The following is an 18,979-nucleotide window of genomic DNA, read 5'->3' as shown; positions in this document are numbered from 1 at the left end:
ACACATACACCAGCACAAATACCTATACCTAGGGTACATATACTCGTACCTATAGCATTCATAATTTTTCGTTGACTGAAAGTATTCATTTATTGCTGAACGATCTCACGATGTATTTATAGGTATTAAAGCGCTTAACTATAGGTACTTGTCTTTTTCATTTGATCTTTAGGTGGCATCGCAAAATATTTAATTTTAGACTTCTTAGAAATTTGAATGAACGTAACATGCAAAGATGCAAATAAGGAAGGCTTTGACTGTGCGTCTGAGACTCTAATTATTTAAGTGTGCCAAGGGTTTTAAAAAACTTAAGGGAATCAATCATCGACATACATTTTTGGGATGGGTGAGACGGTATTTGACTCTATTGACGGTGATTTTCCTCTTCAGTTTACTTCTTTAATTTAATATGAATTGATCCGCATATGTAATGGTTACGTACTCGTGCGTGGCATATCTTCACATAATTGTGAATTCTTTTAAGAGGCAACAGGAGTGGTCATTTCTCCATACAAACGTACTCGACTGTTTCCTCCGTGGTTTTTGAAGCTAGAGCAATGATTTTTTCAACACAGATTATTATTATTAATAGCTGTGTCGGACGGTTTTGCTTTTTTTTATAGAGCACTTCAATAATTCGCAAAAACGGCCTAATTTAATAGGCCGCAAAGAGAAGCATGGTATTCAAAACTGACAACAATTAGCCTTAAAAGCAAAACAGTCCGACACAGATAATTTAATTACTCATTACCATTTAGATCTCAAAGTTTCGTTACGATTGGTGAAGTTTTGAAAGAGGAAACAGTCGAGGACGAAACCTCGTTGTTGGAGATTTTTACAGAGGATTTTTCGCCTAACCTGTCGTTGCCCTTATCGCACTAGTTTTAGGAGCCACTTCCGTTAGCGAGACGGATATATTCACCTAAAATATTTAAATCTCGGCTCCTGTATCCCCTTAATTTGTTCCATAGATAGATCTTGTACTTACTTGAGGGTACTTGCAAACTTCCAGTGTCCGTGGTGACAGCGGTAGATGGCGCCACCCTCCTCATGCTGAACGGCTACTCGTTCTCCAACCCCTCCCCGTTGCCAGGAGGCGAACGCTGGTTCTGCTCGGGCAGGACTAAGTGGAAATGTTCTGTGTGCCTCCATGTCAACGACGATTATGAGCTGGTCAGCATATCAAATCAACATACGCATTTGCCGCCGGTTTATGAAAAAACTAGTAAAGGACTTTTTGTTGAGACTGTGCATTAGAATAGTACGACAGACTTTTTTGAACACCAGTATTTATGGTTGGAAACGACATCAGTAACGTGTCTAGGAGTGTAACGGAAAATTAAAAGAGCATTTTTGTAAGTAATATTAAAAAGATCAATCCATGAATAAAGTAAATATTATAATAAGAGCCTAAATTGATACGCTACTTAGAGTAAGTTAGGATTTTTATTTAGGTATCTGCACTCTTTCTGTAGTCATTATCTATAAGCAATCTGTGGTTGTTCAAGGCAAGATATATTATAGACTTAAAACTTAACTATTATGAACTTGATAAATACGAGTTGGTTGTGTTGAAATAATGTGCAGGGTGCTCGTAAATTGGCCATTTATAGATTTAGGAAGTATTAGCATAAGATATGTTTTAATTTTAAGGCTGCAATTACACTGGATCGTTCACCTAATCAACCTTAATGCATGGTGCACGGGGGTAGCCTCGGAATCGGGGTAATTTTGAACATAGCATAAATCTGTAAAGCGAGACCACTTCTTATTTTGGCAACACTTACGCTATAGCAACGGTTAACAAGGCATCTTGCCTACTGTTGCTAAAAAGGATATGCTTCTTAGTTTAGTTTAGTAGATATGTTGTATACTTGTTTTGTGATGCGGAAAACCCAAAATTGAAGCAGTGTAATTGCGCCGTAAACTGTGAAGTACAAAAGACGAAAACGTGCGCGATTTTTATATTTATAATAATATTTACTTTTCAAAACGTAGTTCCTACTGTTTTCATATTTTTATGAGCTTTCATAATATTTTAGTTCCAGATTTTCAACTTAGAATTTGTCTAGCGTCATCATCATTTAGATTAATTGATAAGATTTTGATCTCGTTTATGAAAGGAATAAAGTTGCAAAGTTATACATTTCATTGTGTAATAAAATATAGTTTTAGCAATTACATTTATGGTTTGCACAATGGAATAAATTAAATTGTAAACGATTTTTTTGCCTTCAGTATACAAAAGCAGTATTATAAATTATAATCTACATTACATATTTAATATTATTGCCATGGATTATATTAATGTACCTATGTCCTATACAATACATGCAAAATAAATTATTAATTATTGGAGAGTTACTATTAATGTCTTAATGCAAAAATGCGTGGAATGCATTGGTAGATTAAATTATAAGAAACAGAGGAAAGTGCTATTTTACCTAATACATGACTTAGGTACAATTATAGTAGGTACGTTACTATTATTATTATAGTAAAAAAAAAGTATAATATTTACAACATGATATTGATAGCCTGTCGAATAATGCATATTAAAAATTATATGTTATTAAGTATTTACAGTTCAGCACGTTGGTAATTAAAAAAAAAATATCTTAATATTAAGATTGTTTTATTCTGATACATGTCCGTTATTTTAGGTCCAATAATATCAGCATGGAAGGTTGAAATAACGAGCGATGAAAATGAATCGGAGTTCGACGCGTCAGATTATGAAGACCGAGACATTGAGCTTGATAGCGGCAGTGAGATGAGCTTAGATGAGAGTGAAGATTGTAGCGCATTTAAAGACTGCAGTCGGTCGCCTACTCGCCGCCGCAGTCGATCTTCTACCAGAAGCTACACTAGTCGGGACCGATCAAGATCAGGAAGGCGAAGTCGTTCAGTTGACTCAGACCCATCCAATAAATTACGGAAGTGGAGACAATGTTTCTATGATGATAAGGATCATTCATGGTACCCATCTTATCCTGCTCTTGCTTGTCGCTCACCCTTTGAATATTTCCAAGAATATTTCGACGATGAATTCTTTCAAACATGCGCAGAATGTACCAATCTATACTATAAACGCAAACACGGAGGCAACGAGCTTAATACTACAGCGGCCGAAATCAAGAATCTCTTTGGAGTTCTACTTGTTATGGGGTGCATCAGTTATCCCAGGACACATATGTATTGGCGCCAAAAGATGCAATTGCAGTTGATTTCTAATGTTATGTCTAGGGACCGTTTCTGTTTGCTGCGTGAGCATATTCAAATAGTACCCACTGACAAGGCTCCATCGGGGAATAAATCTGCTCTTTGGAAAGTGCAACCTGCAATCGATGCCGTACGTAATGCTTGTAGGAAATTAGAAAGAATTCCATCATTTTATAGTGTGCACGAACATAAGATATGGTTGACTGGAAATTCTCATAATAAACCCTGCAGTAAATCCAAGCCTATTGGTTTGAAAAATTACATTGTTACCATTGGTGAAGGGCTGATTGTTGATTTTGAAATAAATTGTTCAAAGAGCCCAAAATTGGACCGCTCTATAGGAGAAGGACCAGGAGTAGTTCTTTGCTTAGTTCAAGACATTCCGCGTGGAAGCTGTATATATTTCAACAAATATTTTAATACAATTCCGCTGTTGGATAGGTTAAGCGAGATGGGTCTACACGGTACTGGTACCATAGGTGCAAATAGAGTACCGAACAGCAAAGAATTAAACCTCTTCGAGAAGGAAGGTATGAAGAGTGGTGATATTCAGCAGTATGTTTCTGGAGAAGTCGCGCTAGTTAAATGGGTCGATTCTCGTAATAAAGCTGTTTTGATAGCGTCGAACTGCACAGGAGGTGATCACGTTAAAGCTGTACAGAAATTCAACAAGAATGGTAAAGAATGCATACCAGTGAAAGTCCCTCAAGTCGGTATGAATTATAACAAGAACATGGGCGGAGTGGAGCGGACTGGAGTCCACCAGGCCTTAGATTATAACAAAACACTTCAAAGAACTAAGAAATGGACAGTAAAGGTTTTGATTCATCTTTTGGATTTGGCTGTATCAAATGCTTGGCGACAGTATAGACTTCGTCAGGGACAACAGTCATCGAGAAACGATAAAGATTTACTTTGGTTTCGACTAGACGTGGCCGACTGTCTGACGAACTGCCCTGAAAGAGAAAGGCGAGAAGATGCCTCCGATACAGCTGACAATGCATTATTAACTCTTGGCAAATACAAGCAAACGGCACCACCGTCAGTAGGGAAGCGTTACGATGGATATGACCATCTGCCGATTTTTGACGATTCGTTACAATCGCCTCGTGCCTGTCGTCTTGAACAATGCAATTCCAGAACAAAGATCATTTGCTCGAAGTGCGATGTCTACATATGCCTTTCAAGGGCCAATAATTGTTTTTTCGCATACCATAGAAAGTAGGCTAATAATAAATATAAGACTAATAAAGGATCTTGTATAATATGTACATTTTGTGTCCAAATAAAAGCTTCTTAATATTTTATTAACTGAAAATAGTATATTAAGCTCAAAGTCAATGATAACGAGTGTCTTACCTCTTTTATTTTTTAATTTAGTCATCTTGTGTTAAAACTACAATTACATATTCTATTCAAAATAATATAGGCACATGTATAATGAGAATAAATTTGGAATATGACCGTTCGGGTGGGAATAATAGGATTTGCCTTTCCAGTGGGGAATATTATGAATAATGGGGCAAAAAGTCTTACCAACATCTCATTTCAGCTGAAATAATAACATTTGACAACGGCAAGACAGCGCTCATTTTCCGAGATTATACGTTCAGTAACCCAACAGCAGTCGCTCAGGGGACAAAATGGAGATGCTCCGGCCGAACCGCCTACTCCTGCAAGGTGTACATCCACGTCGACAAGAATCTGCGGCTCTGGAAATTTGTTAATGAACATACTCATTCACCGCCTCAATATGTTAGACATAAGACTGGAGTGTATACTAGAGTGTGTGCTGGAAAACTGATGTAATTTTTTGTATCTCCTGATACATGTTGGTAGAATCAATGTATAAAGTATACTGTCAAGATTACTGAGCACTAAATATTTTTATTTAAAATGTTCGTGTCCATGTGTTTGTTTTCTTGGTTTTTATCGCAAACGCTTACCCGTTTTAACTAAGTATGAACTCGACTGTATAAAACTTTATTTATGAAAATATGAATACATTTTTTTAACCTTATTGCAATGGATTAAGGTTACGAAATGTAAATGTATACATATTTATGAACTCGACTGTACATAGGCAGTAAGGTGCGTTGGGATAAGATTGAATTGGTTTTCAGACAAAAAATCGTCCGTATGCCGAAGCATTACGGGCGACTTTTCATCTTACCCCGCATGAAAAACCCTTTCAATCTTACCCCAACGCACCTTATAGCAAATCAGTAGAAATATAGAAGTAAAGTATAACAGAAATAAAGTAGAGGTAGTTGTAGAAAGTAGTTCAGTAGTCAGTTTAAAGCTCAAAAGGCTTCGTAGATTTTAGCTTTTGTTTTTTGTTGCGTGCAACGTGTTTTTTTTTCTTCAGTTACAGTAGTTACATTGTCTTCTGGTAACACCCTACTTATCGTTAATGGGTACACTTTTAAGAAGGGGGTAAACTTCACTGGTGGATCGAGGTGGTGGTGTAACGAACCTAACCAACGTAATTGTGATGCCTATGTTCATATCAACGACAAGTTTGAACTTATATTACATAATCAAAAGCATAATCATGATCCTGTTCTTTGTAATGTGTTTCAAGAGCGAATTATGTAAAAAAAAATCTCGTTATAATTGAAATGTATGACTGAATCTTGATCAGAGTAGGGGATGTTATTATTTTGTTTTAGCGTTTCATTTTTTAACTAGTTTTGTTCGTTAAAGAATTATTAAATAAAAAGTTAATTATGTTTGTTACAATTTAGTCATAATTTAACAATGTGATCTCAAGTAATCTTAACTACAATTCGGAATAATTATTACGTTTTATTAAATAAATGCATGATGTAATTTAGTTTCATTTGTATATTCTAGAATCCCATATTGTAAATATAATAAGTGCATACTTTGTAGAATGAGTGTTACAATTACTTGAAAAACTAACAATATTTTATTTTTTGACAGGTGAATTAGACTCCAATTTAGAAATAGAAGTACTTGCCCAATACGAGGATCAATTAGTGGAACAACTAGAAGAACTGGAACCAGAAGAAATAGTGGAAATGGATGAAGATAGCGAAGATGTCGCTCTATTCGTGCAATCTCGCAAAGGACACACGATACTTCAATATGGCGGCCATAGATACAGAAAGGCGTACAGGTCCAAGCATGGCATTAGATGGAACTGTTCCACAGACAAAGGATGCCCGGCGTTCCTTTATCTGAATGACAATGATGAAATCATCATGTCCAACAAGATTCACCAGCACAGCCTCCCGTTCAATGAGAATATTGACACGGATCAAACTGGTACGTATTATTCAAGATTATTTTAATGTATATTCATAATTTAAAATGTATCAAGATGTTGAAATTCCTTTTCAAAATATAGGTATAATTATTTCTGATGATTAGTAAGTATACTCAGTGAAAATATAAATTTCAATTCATACCAAAATTGATTAGAGTTTCTGCAAATAAATTGTATATATTAAAGAATTAAAGTTTACGGTACGTAAGATGAAAAGACAATTTCGAATACTTTATTCACAGATACTGCAGTCGTCATCACATCTCGTAAAGGCAAGGAGATGTTACTCTTCCGCCAATACACCTACCGTCGGCAGTATACCAAACCCAACAGAACACGATGGGTCTGTTCCACGCTCAAGAACTGCAGGGCTTGTGTCTTCACAGATGACGATAACTTCATCACTTCAGCTTTTGAAGAGCACTGCCATAATCCGCCTAAATATTACCTTAAACCGGATCATGTTCTAGGAGCTATTAGGGAACCGTTTGTTGATAGCTAGATATAAACATATGTTACTGGGAAGACCGTCATAGGGCATGAACTCTCGTATTTATATACTTACGTCGCTCAAACGGAAAGAAAGTGCTTTACTCCTGGAGCTCGTTTCTCAACAGCTTGTAGGTTGTAATACAAGTGGAAGTCCGTTTCTAACAGAAGCTGTCAAAAAGTGACATCCGCTTGTATTAAAAGTTACAAGCTTTTGAGAAACGGGCCCCTGCTTTACCGACCTTCTGTAAGTAAACAGTCATAAAGAAAGAGCTTCACTCCTGGGGCCCGCTTCTCAACAGCTTGTAGGTTGTAATATAAGTGGAAGTCCCTTTCTAACAGAAGCTGTCAAAAAGTGACATCCGCTTGTATTACAATTTACAAGCTTTTGAGAAACGGGCCCCTTGCTCTACCGACCTTCTGTAAGTAAACAGTCAGAAAGAAAGAGCTTTACTCCTGGGGCCCGTTTCTCAAAAGCTTGTAGGTTGTAATACAAGTGGAAGTCCCTATCTAACAAAAGCTGTCAAAAAGTGACATCCGCTTGTATTACAAGTTAGAAGCTTTTAAGAAACACGCCCCTGCTCTACCGACCTTCTGTAAGTGGAGTATCATGAGTATGTGTACAAACGCAAGAGTTAAAAGCGACGATAGAGTTTGTAAACGGTCCTCCCATACAGACGATCTTATCCACATTGACCTTGGTTAGTTGATTTACCTAATAAAATGTTTAATGTTTGGACGCCTGAATTCCGCAAAGAAAGTCGATAAGGGTTAATTATGGCTAGGGAATGCAAGCCGGTTTTTAATTGTATGGGAAAATCGGTTAATAACCGAAATTTCATATAAATAAAAAGCGGTTTGCATTCCTACCCTACTTATGGCGTATTTACACTGTTATTGTAACCTTCATTCCTTCAAGTAATATTTATGTTGATTTACTTCCGCCAACTTCTTCATAAATCATAAATCTTTATTTGCAATAGATATAGTACTTACAGATCTTAGGTTAATATATATAGGTCCATATATCTAGACTTAAATAAGTCATGCAAATTTTACATTTTTAGCTTACTCGCTAAACTAACCTATGTTACATGCTCACATTATTAAAATATTCAGTGGTACTATAAAACTTCTTGGACTTAGAACAATCTGGTTATTTACCGACTAAAGGGGCCCACTGATTACCAGTCCGCCGGACGATATCGGCCTGTCAGTTGTCCGGAACTGTAAAATTTTTTGTTCTAACTGACAGCCTGATATCGTCCGACGGACTGGTAATCAGTGGGCCCCTTAAAAGAATTGGGTGCTTAGCCAATATGTCAATAGTTTACGCTCCGTATCGAACGAAACGCCAATGTCTCTGTCGCAATAATATGGAAGAGTGATAGAGATGACCGTATCGTTCGCTACGGCATCTTGGGTTGGCATCCTGTTGTATTTTATTCTCAACATATTCCTAACATAGAGGTAATTATCAACCCTCGGAATACCATGGAATCACGTCAAATTGACATTGAGGTTTTAGATGTAGGTTGTAGTTTTTAGACTTTAATACAATTTGATTATAAACGTCACATTGACTAAGTTCTATATGGTGGCCTCGATAATTTGACAATTTTTGTAACGTTTGGTAATTTTACTTAATCTTAGTTTCTAGTTATATGTGCATGGAATTAAGTTATTAATTAATTTTGTAATTTTTGTATGTAAGATATTTTTGACTGTAAAATCTTATTACCTGAAGTGTAATATTAATGTATGGTGTTTGATTTATTATAAGACGGCTTACTGGAGGATGTTTTATTTTGTAAATGTCAACGAAAGTTAATATCAAAAAATGTAAAATTAAGTTATTTGTATCTTTTCTTTTTTAATAAAATGCATTATATGTTTGTGGAATAGTTCATAATTGCCTTAAATCTCTTAATGTAATTTACAACAGCCAAAAACATTTTTTTCTTTACCTTTAAGGTATTTGAAATATGTACGGTCAGCAGAAACTATTAGCTTGCCTACAAATGTGGTTGCTGACTGTACGTATAAGTTAGAGTTATATTGGGGTGAAACGTGATTAGGGAATGCAAACCGGTTTTTTTATGAATATGTTCATAACCGGCTATTAACCGGTTTTCCCATACGATTTAAAACCGGTTTGCATTCCCTAAAAGTCATACGTGACACCGGATAACTTCGACAATCGTAATTATATAACACTATCAAAACTCACTAATTACTACTACAAGTTAATAGCCATAGTGATTTTTGTTTAATTATTTTTTACTTATTAGTGAGTTTTGGTTGTCACTTGATGATATAACAGGTTTGATGTTTATACTTAACCGAAATTTTTTTTCAGTGCTTACTCAAGTAATGTCAAAACGGGGTCGTCCGTTGCTGATCTACAAAGACTACACATATTCGAAGCATCCTTCCCCAATGAGGAATGGTTGGCGGTGGTACTGCTCCAAGGTCAAGGCCTGCAGGGCCTACATCTTCACGGATAAGGACAATAACTTGACGGGTGAGAGAGGAGTCCATCAGCATCAACCGTTTCCACTCAACCCGATTTGGCCAATGCCAATGCCAGCACAAGGATTAAAGAAAGAATGGCATCCAATATCGGACGATCCCCAATACCGGGATTGAAACCCGATATGACTCAGTCCAATAGAAGGGAATACAAACCGGTTAATAACCTAGATTTCATACAAATAAAAACCGGTTTGCATTCCCTATCCAATAGTCTAATGAAAATGGTCCGTTTTTAATAGTTTTTACATATATACAATTTATTAAAGTGATCGTTACATTTTATGAATCAAAAGCTGTCTTCTATTTCATAATGTTTACAGTTTTTGTCATAATTTCATCATGTTTTATAATATATAAAAGAAATCCAACACCGAAATTTCGATATTGATCTTGGTCAATTCTGTTATTGAAATATCGTAAAATCGGTCAGATTTTCCGGTGTTTCAGGATTTCAGAAATCCGGTGTTCATGCTCTAGGTTGGGAGAAGTACAATGAAAATAAAAACCGGCAAATAGCATATCGGGCTATGCTCAATGTAGTGTTCCGTTAATTCCCATCCGTCTCTATAAATGTACTTACTTAAAAGAGGTTTTTTTGTACAACATAATAAATGAAAAAACCAAGTAATTTTTGAGGCACTTACGTCCAGTTACTAATTAAGAGAGCATGACTTTTCGCTCAGAAACGCCTTAGCAAATCATGTTCAAAATAGTTTTTATTGGAAGTACTTCCTTAGTTTAAGTTTGATTTCTTAATTTTAACCTTACTTTTGTTTCATATACTATCTTTATATAATTGGATGCTTGTTACGTAGGTATATAGGTATTATTCTTGCATTTAGAATTAATTCGTGGCTATGATTAATTAAGTTCCTTAATTTAAAGTTGTTTTAGTGTACAATACGGGGTGGGCGGTCCACCCCGCAAATAGATATTTTGTCACTTAAATGAGAACTCTACACACGTTACATATAGTTCTAATTTCAAAAACCCGATGTCGTGCAGACATCGGGTTTTACCGCTCACCCCTCGAATAGATCCCGTCGAGCGAGGTATCGATTTATTGGAAGGTTAACTATGTACTATGAGATTATTCCTTTATGCCCGGTTCACAATACTACTACACATTCTATACTATACTAATACAATTGCATTCCAGTCCAGTGATCGAATCCAGCACTGGAATGTTACTGGAATAATGGGAACCGGCACTGGAATATACACGGTGGCTAAAAAATAAGTGCATTCCCGTTGCCAGGTAGGTTTTTGGATTATACTGAGCAACTTTTACTATCGGACCAACCCCGAAACCGCGATTTCGTGGTTGGTCCCATAGTAAAAGTTGTTCAGTATAATCCCAAAACCTCCCTGGCAGCGGGAATGCACAAGAGACAAAAATAGTGCAAAGATCAAGCACTTCGTTCGCTTCTTACTATACACATTTGCATATAGAGTCAGCAAAGCTATTAACTTGGCACCCCTGCATACAGTGCTAAGCTAATTAGTTTTGACTTTTGCTGACTGTACATATTAAAAATATAAAATTATGTTTTAAATTTATGTTTATGTTTATAAATATGATGATGCAACATCTGTTGTTGTGTCCTGCCTTTCTAGTGTTAGATAATTCTTACCCCCTTATTCACAAAACTTTACGGGCCTGATTTAGTTAAATTATGTTTTATCCCTTTCCTACAAATACATAAGTCAAAACGATAGACAAAGACAAACGATTCATAACTATTCAGGCCAGTAACGCGTTTATGAATAACTATTAGTGTTTATTTTTAACTTACGTTCCTAATACTTCGCAATAAATACAAGTCAAAATGACAGATAAAGACTAACGATTGATAGCTATTCAGGCCAGTAACGCGTTTATGAATAACGCCATTAGTGTTTATTTTTAACTTACGTTCCTAATACTTCGCAATAAATACATAAGTCAAAATGACAGATAAAGACAAACGATTCATAGCTATTCAGGCCAGTAACGCGTTTATGAATAACGCCATTAGTGTTTATTTTTAACTTACGTTCCTAATACTTCGCCATAGAGTTAAAATATTATATAGGTACCTACTATGAGGGAACAAACTATTTTTTAATGAAAATATTTTAATTTGTGTTATTTCAAATAGAAACACTACTACATATATAAACTGGAATAAATGTCATATACGAAAGAAAAAGTGACCAAGGCCTCCAGTGCCCAAGGCTTTTGTATATGACATTTATTTCAGTTCAAAAGTAATATAAGTCAACGATTTTAGCAATAACGTAGATTTAGATAATTATAAATATGAATTCATTCTATTTTAATAAATTTATATTGATAATAATTATGTGTTTTATTTCCTCGAATTCGTATAATAAGTATACGAAGATAGTGCAATACCGCGCAGCTAACAAAGTTGAAAGAGTTCGAAATTTAAACAATGTACAAGGAAATTGGATTTTACTGCATTTGTTTGTTACGCAGTATTGCAGTAGCCCCGACGACGTTATGATTCTTCATTCGTGTTTCCTACATTGCGTCTTCCGGGCGAACTACTCTTACTAGCTACGTAGCTACTTTGATAATCTAACCAATAATAGCCTTCTTATTACAAAATCAATGCCGCAATATTACATTTTCAATTTTCAGAAACAACGATCAGTGAAATTGTAATTCCCGTTACTCCATTCCACCAGGAAAGTACGAGTATACCTCCTATTGATGAGTCTGTCGAACCACAAACCAAGAAGCCCAAGCAACGTGGTACTAAAGTATTGCCAGCTCGTCTCACAGACAGACATTTCCCTTCAAAGATTCCAGCTACGGGGCAGAAACGCATGCCTTGCAGAAGATGCCATGTCTGCGGTACTACTAAGAAGTTCAATAAGACGAGAAAGCAAACTAGATACTGGTGTGACCAGTGCAACGTTGCTTTGTGTGTGGAACCTTGCTTTGAGATGTTCCACACTTGGGCTATATATTGAGACGCGAAGGTATGTCTGAGGTACCTACTTGTCGCCTTTAACTAACTCACACTTTTAAGTCTGCTGAAAACCAGCGCCCCTGCTGCCGAGTGGGGATCCTATTTAGCGTCTAATGTTTTTGTGTGTCTGCATAACTTCTTTTTCTTTAAGTACTTCAGTTTATAATGTGGAGTTAAATAATTGTTTTTTATTCTTCTTATTGCTTGTCCTTATAGTAGTTTTCGAGTTGTTACTGATATTAAGTCATACCATATCCAAGATGTAAGTACAAGCCGAACCAGCGTCTTTAGTGTCATCTGAACCCTGCTGAATTCGCAGCTTCGGGCAATGAAGACTAAGTGTTTTTCTAGTTGTATGTTTCTAGTTAATAATTTACATAAAAATTACCGTAACTAGTATTGACTAGGTATCCGCTTGAATTATGACAAAGTTGTTGAAACATGTAGTTGCAGTTACGTATTTTTTTGCGGATGTTTTCAAGTTATTCCTTGATATCATCAATGAAAAAAACACCTAAGATTATACGGATTTACCTAGAAATGAAAAAAAAAGAAGATTACTAGGATATTCTTACATTTCGAAAACTTCTGATAAAGAAATAGCAGAAAGACAAATGACCCACCCCATCAAACCTCGCTATTCGTTATCTAATCGTAACGTAACCCAATTTAAAATTCAAATGTCAATGTTATTTTAGGCTCCAAGATTTAAACGCTTCTTTATTGTTAAGAAAGACAAATAATGCAAAGATCAAGGACTTCGTTCGCTTCTTACTATACACATTTGCATATAGAGTCAGCAAAGCTATTAACTTGGCACCCCTGCATACAGTACTAAGCTAATTAGTTTTGCTGACTGCACATATTAAAAATATAAATATGATGATGCAACATCTGTAGTTGTGTCCTGCCTTTCTAGTGTTAGATAATTCTTAGTGTTTTTTTTAACTTACTTTTCTAATACTTCGCCATAGAGTTAAAATTATATATAGGTATACTATGAGGATACAAACTATTTTTAATGAACATAATTATTTTAATTTGTGTTATTATTTTTATGTCATATACGAAAGCAAAAGTGACCAATGCCTCCAGTGCCCAAGGCTTTTGTATATGACATTTATTTTAGTTCAAAATTATATATAAGTCAACGATTTTAGCAATAACGTAGATTTAGATAATTATCTATGTGAATAATGATAATTATCTATATGAATTCATTCTCTTTTAATACATTAATATTGATAGTAATTATGTGTTTTATTTTCTCAAGTTCGTATCACTACATAGTATAAAACAGTCGCTTTCCGCTGTCTGCCCGTACGTCTGTCCCTATGTATGCTTAGATCTTTAAAACTACGCAACGGATTTTGATGCGGCATTTTTTATTTATTAGAAAGAGTGTGATTCAAGAGGAAGGTTGATATGTATAATTCGTAAAAGTTTTGTGTAAATTAGTTCAACTACCCGTGCGAAGCTAGTGCAATATCGCGTAACTTACAAAGTCAAGAGTTCGAAATTTAAACAATGCACTAAGGAAATGAAGGCTACCGCGTTTAATTTCGCCGCTAGGGGCGCTAGTGTAGATGGAGGTCTTTCAAAATGTCAAATGCATAGACGTTTTGGGGTTTTCAAGTATTTTTTATCGGATATTTTCACTCCTTATTCATAATTATGGTAAATATTAGTCCATCTTTGATTAATTATGGTAAACAATAGCTCAATAAATGTTAGTGGTTTAAAAAAAGTGCTAATTAAAATATATGCAAGATTGAAAAAATGGCACATTTAGACGTTAAAATACCTTTGTGCTAATTATTAGAAAAACATAGACAGCAGTTATTTTTAAACACAAGTTCCATTTAATAAATCGTATAGAAATATAAAAAGTAGGTGAGGTGACCGTGACGTCATTGTGTAATGTTTCATATAAATTCCATATTACCAAATCGTTTTGACAGTTCTAAGAAACTGATTTGACTAGTAGGAGAATACCCTATTACACTAACCCCGACGACCGACGATATGATTCTTCAGTGTGTCTACAAATGCTGTCCGTTTCCGTTGATTAATACATTTTTAGTCTTTTTTTTGTATAGGTATTGTGGTCAAGTTATTGATGTGGTATTGACCTTGATATCCCATTTATTTGACGCATCAAGCATTGCTTTGTCGTTGTTTACAGATGTAAACATGGCCAGAAGAAAAACCAGAATAACTCCTGCAGATAAGCGGGCTATAGCAAGATTACGAAGAAGAAAAAGGTATGAAGAAATCAAAAATGATCCTCATAAATATGCTGTAGAAAAGGAAAAGGAAAGATTAAGGTATTTAAGACGAAAGGGACAAAAGAAACTCAAAAGTGTAGCTGATATGACTCCATGGGAAAAAAGGATCCAAAGGAAAAAATGGAGAGAGAGCTGCAGACGGCACAGAGAAAGACTGAAGATGCGAGAAAAGGAAGAAATACAGCAGATTCTCATTGATAACACGTCTTCAAACAGTGACGACAGCAATAATAAAGATGAAATCATTAAGATACTAACTAAATTGACATGAATTTAAACGCGTAAATTTTGCACTTGACTTTAAAATACATAAACAATTGCTAGAACATACGTTCATATACTTCATATATCTAAACGAGGTTAAAATTACTTTTTCATCTTATTTATTCTGAATTTCAATCCAAAACCAACCACTTACGGAGCGGCATTCCAATTTCATAAATCTGAATTTATTTAGATATTGAATTGACTCGCAGTTCTCGCAGTGCATCTTTCGCGCACCAATATAAAAGTTAGGACTGTGTATTCTTTTCGTTCAACCGCTCTACCCAGCTTTCCTACATTGCGTCTTCCGGGCGAACTACTTTGATAATATAACCAATAATAGACTTATATAGACCGTGATTACCTTTTGTATTGTTGTGAGCTCCCGATAGATATTCGACGCAGTTACATGCATCTTGTTGACGGGTGGGTATCACCCGTGAACAAGATACGCCGTGCCGCGGCGTCCGTGCGTGCCGTGCGTGCGTTGTAACCGTGAATCATTCAAAACTCTTATAACCAATAATAGTCTTCCTATTACAAAATCATAGCCGCAATATTACATTTTCAATTTTCAGAAACAACGATCAGTGAAATTGTAATTCCCGTTACTCCATTCCACCAGGAAAGTACGAGTATACCTCCTATTGTTGAGTCTGTCGAACCAAAAACCAAGAAGCACAAACAACGTGGTACTAAAGTTCTGCCAGCTCGTCTCACAGATAGACATTTCCCTTCAAGAATTCCAGCTACGGGGCAGAAACGCATGCCTTGCAGAAGATGCCATGTCTGCAGTACTACTAAGAAGTTCAATAAGACGAGAAGGGAAACTAGATACTGGTGTGACCAGTGCAACGTTGCTTTGTGTGTGGAACCTTGCTTTGAGATGTTTCACACTTGGGCTAAATATTGAGACGAGGAGGTATGTCTGAGGTACCTACTTGTCGCCTCATACTTTTAAGTCAGGTTCCTGCTGACAACCAGCGCCACTGCTGCCGAATGGGGACGCCTATTTATAGCGTCTAATGTTTTTTTTTTATGTCTGCATAACTTCTTTTTCTTCAAGTACTACTTATGATGTAGCGTTAAATAAATGTTTTTTCTTCTACTTCTTCTTATTGCTTGTCCTTATGGTAGTTTTCGAGTTGTTACTGATATTGAGTTTAAGTCATACCACATCCAAGATGCAAGCCGAACCAGCGTCTTTAGTGTCATCTGAACCCTGCTGAATCTTCGGGCAAAGAAGACTCAAGTGTTTTTCTAGTTGTATGTTTCTAGTTAATAATTTACATAAAAAATACCGTAACTAGTATTGACTAGGTATCCGTATGAATTATGAGAAAGTTGTTGAAACACGTAGTTGCAGTTACGTATTTTTTTGCAGATGTTTTCAAGTTATGCCTTGAAGCACCTCCCAAATCATCAATGAAAAAAACGCCTAAGATTATACGGAGCTACCTAGAAACGAAAAAAAGAAGATTATTAGGATATTCTTACATTTCGAAAACTTCTGATAAAGAAATAGCAGAAAGACAAATGAGACCAGCTTGTAGTTGTAAAGCGAAATGTTACGAAATTTTTACTGAAAGTGACAGATACTCTATTTTCCAACATTTTTGGAAAGACATAACTAATTGGTCTGAGAGAAGACAGTACATCGTAAATAAAGTGACGCGAGTGGGGAAGCGAAGATATACAGTAGACAGCACTTCTCTGAGAAAGTATACTTATAAGTACACGTTAGAATTCGGATTTGAAATGATATCCGTTTGTAAAGTCATGTTTCTAAACACTCTATCCATAGGAGAGAGATTTGTCCGGTCATCTATTGAGAAACATGGATAAGGTTTGGCGATTTCGTAGGTTAGGATGGGCAAAGTATAAATACCTAAACTTGGTAGAACAAACATATTAGATTATTTTAAACCGGGTCACTCACGTATTATTAAGTCGAATAGCTCGACATGTTTCGGTCCAATTTACGAGGACCGTCTTCACGGAGACACGACACGTCTTCACTGGTCGAGGGCGCGGCGTGAGTCTCACGGGAGTTTTATAGTTAAAATTGGTAGAACAAAGTCATAATATAAAGTGGAGACTGCCTTGCGATAGCATGTTTACCGGGACATTAGTCCCGCAAACGTGCTCAGTAAATAATATTGTTATAAATACGATAAAAAAACAATAGATTCCTCTTTTTTATCCAATACAATCAATAGGAGTAAAATAAAAGAACCAATTTTTTTGTAAGTTTCTATATATACTTATTTCTTAAATCTAAATATACATAAATTCACATAATCTCGCTACTCAATGTGAATACAAAATTATTTAAATTATATATCGTCAATTACATAGTTGTGAATATGATCCTAATTCTGACGACATTGGCGATATATCATTTAAATAATTTTCCATTTACATTGAGTCACCGAGATTATGTGTATTTAGATTTAAGAAAAATATAGTTATAAAAAAATATTTTAGGCCATTGATTGTATTTGATAAAAACGAGCAATGCATTGTTTTTTATCGTATTTATAACAATATTATTTACTTAGTACGTTTGCGGAACTTTAGTAGGAAAAAATGAGATCGCAAGGTTTGGTATTTATACTCGTACTCTGCCTATTCCGAATATTCCGATCACTGGTTATTATTATTAAGGTTCATTTTAATATACCTAATATAATAGCAAAAAATATTCTTAATGAAAATCAACGTATTGTAAAGTATTGTAAGCTGTAAGTATGTAGGTGCCTACCTATTCCATATGTGATACGATTATTTCAATAGGTCACACTTGACGAATAAACGCTATGATTGTATTTAAACAAAATTATGTTTCATTAAACAAACCAGCTATAATGAAGCATTATTTCGAAAATCGTATAGCTTACTAGAAAAATGATAATAAATGTTCCATTCTAGGCTTCATCTTCGTTACACCAACAAGTGTGGAGTTTAACCAGAGATTATTAATGCAAAGACAACGAAACACAGAAAAGGTGCGAAGATACAGAGAAGCTAGAAGAGCAGATCCCGAGAAGTACCAGGAATATCTCAGAAAGCGTTCGATTCGAGAAAGAGAGAATAGAAGAAGAGCTAAACTGGCCGCGTTGAAGCTCTGCAGGTTGCAGCAACTCTGAGCCCATGACTAAATTGGAATAATGAGACAATCTGGGATTAATCAATGAAATGGTATAAGGGTAGCCAGGGCATGGGGCAAATGCAACGACTCCGAAAATTTAAGAAGTGAAGAAACTGCTATAGCTAACTCACTTGTTTAATTTTTTAACAAGCAGAAACGTCTGCGAACGATGCTATTTAAAGCTTAGAATAAATTTAAAAGAGGAAAAATTACTGCCTTGGGTGACACTTGACACCCAAGGCAGTAATTTTTCCACTTAAATTTATTCTTAACTCACTTGAATTCATGACTTTCGCCAGTCATAAAAGAGACTTCACCCATGGTGTAAGTGGCTCTAGGTCTAGACTCACTTCTTGTATTTTTAGAGTAGTTGAATTTTCTTTATAGTTGCTATTGCCCTGTCTGACCTAGTAAAATGTACACAAAGAAGAAAATAATAGTTATAGTACAATTCTTTATTTGTTATAAATGCGGACGCAGTTCGGTTTGACGATACGAATTCAGAGAGCTGCGAGTTTACAATTCGCAAAATAATTTATTATTTCAAATAAAATTGGAATATTCTCAATGTTAATTAAAAGCTTTTACTTATTAGATATAAGTAATCACTGTTCACACTGCTAGACGGCTTTCCCGCATAGTTGCCGTGTGAACGATTTTGAAAGTTGTCATTCAAATTATGCTGTCACTACGGTATTCGATAAAATCTCGTATACGGTATAAGGGAAAAATTAACGCCGTGTGAACCTAGCCTGAT

The 18,979-nt window shown here is 35.5% G+C and overlaps 1 protein-coding gene and 1 long non-coding RNA gene across 2 annotated transcripts; both read left to right on the top strand.

The window, feature by feature from the left end:
* The first annotated feature begins 6,145 nt into the window (after positions 1-6,145).
* Positions 6,146-7,291, top strand: LOC134755413 (uncharacterized). The gene is made up of 2 exons (XM_063691965.1): positions 6,146-6,513; positions 6,757-7,291. Exons 1-2 carry the CDS (start codon positions 6,267-6,269, stop codon positions 7,014-7,016), a joined length of 507 nt encoding a protein of 168 aa, XP_063548035.1. The 5' UTR covers positions 6,146-6,266; the 3' UTR covers positions 7,017-7,291.
* A 7,399-nt stretch (positions 7,292-14,690) lies between these two features.
* Positions 14,691-18,399, top strand: LOC134755412 (uncharacterized). The gene is made up of 3 exons (XR_010129039.1): positions 14,691-14,783; positions 15,650-15,993; positions 18,003-18,399. It is a non-coding gene; the product is annotated as an uncharacterized LOC134755412 (long non-coding RNA).
* The last annotated feature ends 580 nt before the right edge of the window (positions 18,400-18,979 follow it).

This window comes from Cydia strobilella, chromosome 2 (assembly GCF_947568885.1).
Source record: "Cydia strobilella chromosome 2, ilCydStro3.1, whole genome shotgun sequence".
NCBI lineage: Eukaryota > Metazoa > Arthropoda > Insecta > Lepidoptera > Tortricidae > Cydia > Cydia strobilella.
Note: the sequence above shows the minus strand (reverse complement) of the source record. Positions and strands in the feature narration are given on the sequence as shown.

Excerpts from the sequence above, each read along its gene's own strand:
- LOC134755413 (XM_063691965.1), top strand. The coding sequence starts at position 6,267 with ATGGATGAAGATAGCGAAGATGTCGCTCTATTCGTGCAATCTCGCAAA. Across the intron at positions 6,514-6,756 it reads TATTGACACGGATCAAACTG|ATACTGCAGTCGTCATCACA; the intron begins GTACGTATTATT and ends CTTTATTCACAG.